Source organism: Theropithecus gelada, chromosome 10 (genome assembly GCF_003255815.1).
Source record: "Theropithecus gelada isolate Dixy chromosome 10, Tgel_1.0, whole genome shotgun sequence".
In the NCBI taxonomy this organism is placed as follows: domain Eukaryota; kingdom Metazoa; phylum Chordata; class Mammalia; order Primates; family Cercopithecidae; genus Theropithecus; species Theropithecus gelada.
Window position 1 is genome coordinate 5,400,137 of NC_037678.1, and position 7,612 is coordinate 5,407,748.

The window sequence follows — 7,612 nt, forward strand, 5'->3', positions numbered from 1 at the left end:
TTGGTTGGTTTCTTTGCAGGGCTCTTGGCCTCCTTGTCTCAGACTTTGGGTGGAGCCGTAGCTTTCCCAGAATCTTCCCTTTGCTCACCTTTCTGGCACACCTGCTGTCCCCTCGAGTGGCCACATGCCCGGGTGTGTGTGATTCACAGGCGATGGGAGGCTCTTGGGCCACCTCGCCGACCCAGGCCTGCAGCAGCTGTGACAGGCCGTGGCTCTGGCCCGCACACCAGCTTGTACCTGAGCCCCTGCAGGGTGTGCCGTTGCGGCAGGCCCGTTTCCCAGTCTGCAGGGTGGGGATGGTGGAGACGCGTCTCCTCTGCAGTCTGTGGAGCCTGGAGAGGAGATGCGTGAGTGGCCGAGGCGGGCTTCCTTCAGAAGTGGCACTGCTTAGCACTCGCTGCTGTTGAGGGCTACTGTTTCACCTGCTTCCCTCCTGCCGGCCCTAGACATCCTGGAAGTTCGGCAGAAGCCCATCCTGATGACCTAGCCGCGTGCGGAGCCTGTGCAGAGCCCCGGCCGGGCCCAGCCCTGGGAGTGCTGCCAAGTGCCTACCTGTCCACCGCCACCGGGGCCTCCTGTGACCCGCCAGTGCTGGAGCCGCAGCCAGGCGAGGCCACTCGACTCCCGGGGCCAGGGCCGACTCCACGAACACCAGCCCAAACTGAAGTGCCTCTTCCCTCCCCTGCTGGCTCTGCTCCGCCCTGTGCCCCCGCCCGTCGCCCCCCACCCATCTCTGGAGAGCCCTCTGCACCCAAACAGGACTAGAGCTGCCGAGCGGCCATGAGAGAGAGCGGGAGGAGCAGCTGATGCCCAGAGCGGGGCCCGACCGGCGCATCTCTGTTCTCATGCGCCCAGCAGCAGGCGGAACCACCCAGCCAGGGCGCTCGGCGCATCAGACTGTCCACACCTTCTTGAGGAACGCCAGTTGAAGATTCTGGAATGCCATGCGGATGAACTTCAGCACCCGCGTCAGTCCCAGCTCATCCTTCCCCGTTTACCACTTTGTTCTAACAGGAGATGGGAACACAGGAAGTTTGATGGCTTTGCCCTGGGCTGGGAATACCTCACCCACGCCCAGTTCCAGAAAGGCCTCCAGCTGAGCAGACGGCCCCGATCCCGCCACAACGGCCTTTTGCTTCCAGCCAAAGAACACCGCCAACACACACACCTCCAACCTGGGGCAGCCGCGCTGGGCCTCGGACGGAGGGACCCGCAGAATGTGGATTCTGAGGGTGGTCGGGAGGCCTCGGGAGCCACGCAGAACAGGGTGTCTGCCAAAGCGTGTGTCTGACGTGGGGTGGGGCTGGCATCATCCCAGGGAGGTTCTAGTGGGACCCCGTCTTCTGGGGGCGGCGGTGGCTTCATCGCCCCTGGTTTCCTGGAGCTCACTTCCTCTGACAGCGTGTGCTGGCCCCATCTCAGACCAGCTCACTGAGGCAGAGGAGTTGCTCAGAGGCTCACATGGGCACTCCCATCGGTTCGTGTGAGCAGCCGCCCAGCCCCAGGCCTGCCCGCAGCCTGGTCCAGCATGAAGGCGTTTCCATCTGCAAGGATGCACGGTGCCCTCCCCGAGAGCAGGCCTGTCCCCTCCCCAGCTGGGAATCAGCTGGAAGCTGGGTCTCTTCGTGGCTGGTTTCGTTTGAAGTTCCCAGGAATGTGTCAGGTTTTCCAGCGATGTGTTTAGGGATCTCTGGGGGGGAAAAGGAAGAGGAGGGGCTTGTTCGCCCATCTGTTTATTCTTTGGGCTCCGGGAACAGGGGACTACTTTGGGGCTTTCTCCAGACTTTTGTATGTTATTATTAAAAGCGAGCTATTGCATTTCATTCTGCCTCAGTTTGCCCACCTGTGAAATGGGGCTTACACCACCTACCTCACTGAAGTCTCCAGGGTTCAAGTGTGTGGCTGGGTCAGGGCACGGTCACCCATCATTCTGCATAGGTCGGGTCGGATGTTAGACTCCTGGGATGCCCACCTCCCCCTCACCCTTTGTAATAACCTAGTCCGAGACCGGGCTTGGTGGGGGATTTGAACCTTCTCTCTCCTCTAGCAGTGTCCGCTGCGTGTCCCTGGCGGCTCAGCTCTGCACGATTTCATGTTCCAAACCCATGTCTTAGGGCAGCACAGAGCCAGGTCATGTCGTGCCCCAAAGTGTGGGGACAGAGCCTCAGCGAGCCCCGAGCGTGGCCCAGCCTTCTGGCCCAGCCCCATTTGAGTGCTCTCAGGGGATGCCAAGTGCTGTTTCCAAGTTTGTGTCTGTGTGGCTAAAATCCACCTATTTCTTCAGGAACTATTCCCCTGGTTGTTCTGGGGACCTTGGGAGGAACACAGCCCTGACAGCTCGTCCGTGGGAAGATGAGGCAGTCCAGGTCGTGAGCAGCACAGCGGCCCGCCCTCTGTTCTCAGAGGTGAGGGGCGTGAGAAGGTTCTCTCCCCTAGGCCAGCATTTGGCCGAGCTTGGAGGCTTGCCTGGATGGCTCGGGGCGAGCTGGGCTCCTCGTCTGTCAGATGGTGAAAGTGCTGCCCGCCTCACAGGTGACCATGAGGACCAGTCACAGTGACGTGTGAGAGGGCTTGCTGGTCAAAGAAACGTGTGCACATCATGCTGGTTTAGAGACCAGCCCTCAATGTGTAAGGCATGTGAACAGAGCACACGGTGGACTGGCGGTTTCATAGCCAATACATAGCATCTACCATGTGCGGCCGCTGGTCCGACCCCATCTTACAGACGAGGAAACCAGCACACAGGCACTAGGGGACTGCCTGGAACAAACAGCACGGGCCAGCGACAGGAGTCAAACCCAGGCATGTGGCCCGGCCTGCACGCTGAGCCACACGGTGCTGCCCGGACAGATGGACAGACACTTGGTGGAGTCTGCCTTTCTCAGTCCCTAAAACCCTCTCCAAAGGGTACTTGCGATGCTGGATTTAAACCTTGCTCGGGGCCACTTAGCCACTTGAGAACTAGACAGGAAGGTATTCCTCCCAGGTTTGTCTTTCCAAAGTAACAAATGACGTGGAATAAAGTAACAGCGTGACAAGTGGCAGGGCCAGAACCAGCGCCCCCAAAGTCCGGGTGTTGGCACATTTGTATTTCTTGTACGGCCATCTTTAATTTTTCTGGGAACATACCTGCCTCTTGTGTAATGCAGGGAAGACTCATGCATGGTGACACCTAGGTGTCCTCGACAGAACACTTGATCCCAAAACCCCTTTAAGACATTAGGTTTCCTCAACAGAAAACTGCTTTAATCCCAAACTCCCTTTAAGACATATTGGGGCCGGGCACAGTGGCTCACGCCTGTAATCCCAGCACTTTGGGAGGCCAAGGCAGGCGGATCACGAGGTCAGGAGTTCAAGACCAGCCTGGCCAATATGGTGAAACCCTGTCTCTATTAAAAATAGAAAAATTAGCCAGGCATGGTGGGCGCGTGCCTGTAATCCCAGCTACCCAGGAGGCTGAGGCAGGAGAATCACTTGAACCCGGTAGGTGGAGGTTGCAGTGAGCCGAGCTCGTGCCATTACACTCCAGCCTGGGAAACAACAGTGAGACTCCGTCTCAAAAAAAAAAAAAAAAAAAAAAAAAAAAAGACATATTGGTCTTTAATGGCAAACTCCCTTTAAGGCCTGTTGGTCTTAAAGAGGATTTGGGACTGAAGCACAGTTTTCTGTTGAGGAAACCTAGGTGTCACTTTTTAGAACATGAAGAAGAAAGGTGTGGGATGGGCTTTTCCATGTAAAGGAATACGTGATGATCCTAGGTTCTGATGGGTGACAGATGGTCTCCGTTTATACCCTTTCTTCTTTCAGCTGCTGTAAGTTCAGGTAGTGGCCATCTTACATTCTGACGTCCTACTGGAAGTGCCTAGTTGCCTGCAAAGACAACTAAGGCTCATTATTTCAAAAGAAGATTATTGAAAACACGAGTGACAGGTAGTCAGAAGAGAACAAAAGGATGCAAGATACTCTCTAGCCAAGTCAGCTTGGAGGCAGGATGGGTTGCAGAGTGGGGTCGCCGCTCACGTTTGGATTCTTACGGACTGTGAGTTAGGGTTCCCTCTACATGGAGTCACGGGAAGGGTCTAAAGGCACGTTCCTGAGGTGCCCTCCCTCAAAGAGTCTACCCGCACTCAAACCAGGGCCCGTTTTTGCTGTTTTAATCACAAACAGACTAGTTAGTAGAAGACTTTTGAAGAACAAAACTTTTTTGTCATTAAAAGACGTGCCGGAGGAAAGGCCCTGTGCAGCCGGTATATTCTAATGACTGCCTTGACCACGTCCTAATATGCTGGTTTTAAGTTGTTGGCCAAAATCCTCTAAAGACATATGAAACATCTGCCAACTTTTTAGTGAACTTAACAGGTTTCACTGACGTTTTTCTCAATTTCTGAATCTGGGTGGGATCTGCTTTCATGTCCTGTTTCAAAAACCAAGTCTCTCTTGACAGCCCATTGGTTCTTCCTGTCCTCTTGCTCTAGTCTGTATCAAAAAGCAGAATGACTGTACTTCTGTTTTAAAAATAACCACCTGATGGGATGGACACGACAAGCTAAGGAAACGCACGTGCCCTTGAGCTTGAAGGAAGCGGCCTCTGGAGTGGCAGCCACTGCCCTTCGAGGGAGAGCAGCTCTTCAGCAGGTGGGCCCTGGGAGCCGGGTGACGGGCACCTGCTGGGGCTCTCCTTTTCTCTTTTTCACTGGCTGCTTGATCCTCAGCGGCAACGCTCCTTGGGACATGGAGTGGCCTCGGGGCTGGTTCAGAGCTCCCGCAGCGGGAGGAGTCTCAGAAGTGGAGGCAGCTGCCGATGGGCGAGTTTGCAACTTCTTATGTCTAAGGCAAGTAGGCGTTTTTATTCCGTCTCCAGTCCTTGAGCTCAGCAGATCAAAATCACAGTGACCCCGCAACCCTACAGAGCCCAGGGCACGCTCGCTGTCGTCTGCCCCGCCGTGCCCCTTTAGTCCCCGCTCTGTGGAAGACCAGGCAGTTTAGGTATACACAGGTATCTTTTATGGTTTCCAAATGAATTATTTGTGTGAGTAATTAAATCTGTAAGAAAACTGACTCTGAATTATGATTTCTACAAAATGTATTTATTTTAGCAAAAACACCACGATACCTGCACTGGACAGCTCGGTATGCTAATTGCCAGTGCTAGTTTCATAAGCATTCCCAACAGCTGCTTTATTAACCGTCTTCCACGTCCAGTGGCGATCATTTCTAGGCGGTATTGGTTGGTTGGCTGTTAGCTTTGCTTTATGATTTCATGTTTCTTTTAAAAGTTGTTTTGCATGTTGAATATTAAATTTTTCTTTTCTGTGTCTTCCTCTAATCTTTTTTTCTGTCATGGGCATTTCAGGGTAAATACAGATATAGCAAAGCGATCATGATTGAACTTTAATTTGCCCCCAATGATTCCTTAAACTTTTTTTGGAGCTTTCACACAAGCTGCTTTTTTGAACTGGAGTGTGCTGGAGGCAGACAGAAATCACCCTGTGTGCTGGCTTTGCCTGTCATGAGCCAGTGAGGAGTCCAAGAAGTGGTGGGCAGGTCAGTGACTGGGGTTTGGCCAGAGATGCCATATTTGCAGAATTAAATCATTTCAAGATAAATTTCAAGGCCTGGCACAGTGGCTCACGCCTGTAATCCCAGCACTTGGGGAGGCCGAGGCGGGCAGATCACTTGAGGTCAGGAGTTCGAGACCAGCCTGGCCAACATGGTGAAACCCTGTCTCTACTAAAAATACAAAAGTTAACCGGGCATGGTGATGTGCACCTGTAGTCCCAGCTACTCAGGAGGCTGAGGCGGGAGAATCGCTTGAACCTGGGAGGCGGAGGTTGCAGTGAGCCAAGCTCACACCACTGCACTCCAGCCTGGGTGACAGAGACTCCATCTCAAAAAAACAAAAAAAAAAAATGCATTTCAAGTTTAGCGTTCAGCCTCCACAAGGTAGTGCATACCCTTTCAGTTGTACTGTAAAATTTCCCAAGCTTTTTCAGAGAACCTCTTAACCCTCACAGAAGTGGGAAAACAATGGAACAGAGGCCAGGAGTCCCAAGTTCAGGTTTTGCAGGCTCCAGGTAAGCTGCCTGGTCTAACGGAAGATGAGGTGTTCGCACCAGGCGGCTCTCCTGCAGCTCAGCGGGCGAGGGGACCTCGAGCAGGTTCTCGCGTTTTCTGGTGGATCCTTCCGAGCCTGCTACTGCAAGGCCCTCGTAGGTGGAAGCGGGCTCGTTGTCGCCTTTCACACCACGAGCTTTTCCTTTCCATGGTCAGATGGACTGAGGAAGTTACCAGCGATGGGTGTAAGGCCCAAGGCACCACAGAAAGTTACAGAATGGAAAATGAGGGGCAGAGAGAAAAGAGGGTCTGAGAGGAACGCAAGCATTCTGGAACATAGTAAGGGACACCCCACCAGTGACACTTCTTGGGAACAGTCAATGCCTTAGAAACACCAGACCAGGAGAATTTTCTGACCAGCACCTCAAAGGCAGCCCATGAAGATGGCAGTTAGGAAGGAGACGGTCTAGCGGGTGAGGACTTCCTTGTCATCCAGGTCAACCCCCTTCTCGTTGAACAGTGGGAAGTCCTTTTAAAGCAGTCACCTGAAAAATGTTTAATAGATATTTAGGGAGAGTCTATATCTTGGAAGCTGCCTGCAGGAACTTCATTCCTATTCATTGCCTCCTCTGGAAGGCTAATTTTGCTGTTTCAGTTCCTTTATCCTTAGATGAGCTTTTAGGAACTACTGTCATGCCCTAGCTTAGAAGGAAAAAAGTTAACTGGAAAGGAAAACCTTTGGGAATCATACTGGGAGGAGAGGGGAATGTAACTCAATCCGTACAATAACACAGTTCATTGTAAATAGACATGTTGACTGTGGTAACATGCTATACTTTGTGCCTGATTGTTAAAATGACGAGAATAGCTGGAAAATTTACATGAGGAAGGGAAAATACTTGTTTCTGGGGATGAAGGATCATGTTCTTTTCTTTCCTTGCAGCATCACCAAGTTGCCCCCGACCTAGGCTCTCCATCAGCCACCAGGTTAACGAGATTTCTTTCCTCCGGGTGGACCGGGGTCTTTCCTCTTGGAGTCTGACTTTAATAAAACAATTAGGTTGCTCCTTTTGAAATAACCATGGCTTTTAGCCGAATTTTATGCTACTCTGAATAAACAATTTTGCTCAAAAGATTTTAGCCAATTCCAGAAGTCAGTGCAGTTGAGTAATTTAGTGGGCACGTCCATCTCCTTAACATGGCACGCGGGGAGAGGAGTGTGGGGCTGGGACCTCAAGCTGCAGCACCTCAGACACGCTCAACCCTGGGCCTGGGTTTCCTCAAGTACAATCACCACTTTCCTTCCAGGGATGCGACAATGTTGAAGTGAGACAAGGTACGTCCAAAGGCGGGCGTAGTTCCTGGCAATGCTGATAACTACGGCCATTTCTTCCCGGCGTGCCCAAGGGGTATTTCATGGGCCATCTTTAGAGTCATCAGGAGTGCATGAGAGCCAGCGGTTCCCAAATGTGAACGTGCATCAGGATCACCTAATGCACGCTCTAACCCAACGTTCAAACCCAGAAGACTGGTAAGGAAAGTACTTTGGAATCAGTGA

The 7,612-nt window shown here is 52.5% G+C and overlaps 1 protein-coding gene across 4 annotated transcripts in view; it reads left to right on the top strand.

Moving 5' to 3' along the window:
- Positions 1-5,313, top strand: part of KIAA0930 (KIAA0930 ortholog) — a 47,317-nt gene extending 42,004 nt beyond the window's left edge. For all 4 annotated transcript variants that reach the window (XM_025399422.1, XM_025399421.1, XM_025399423.1 and 1 more), the window contains one exon: positions 447-5,313. In XM_025399422.1, the coding sequence (XP_025255207.1) occupies positions 447-487 (41 nt within the window). In that variant the 3' untranslated portion in view covers positions 488-5,313. The remainder of the gene's footprint in view (positions 1-446) is intronic.
- The last annotated feature ends 2,299 nt before the right edge of the window (positions 5,314-7,612 follow it).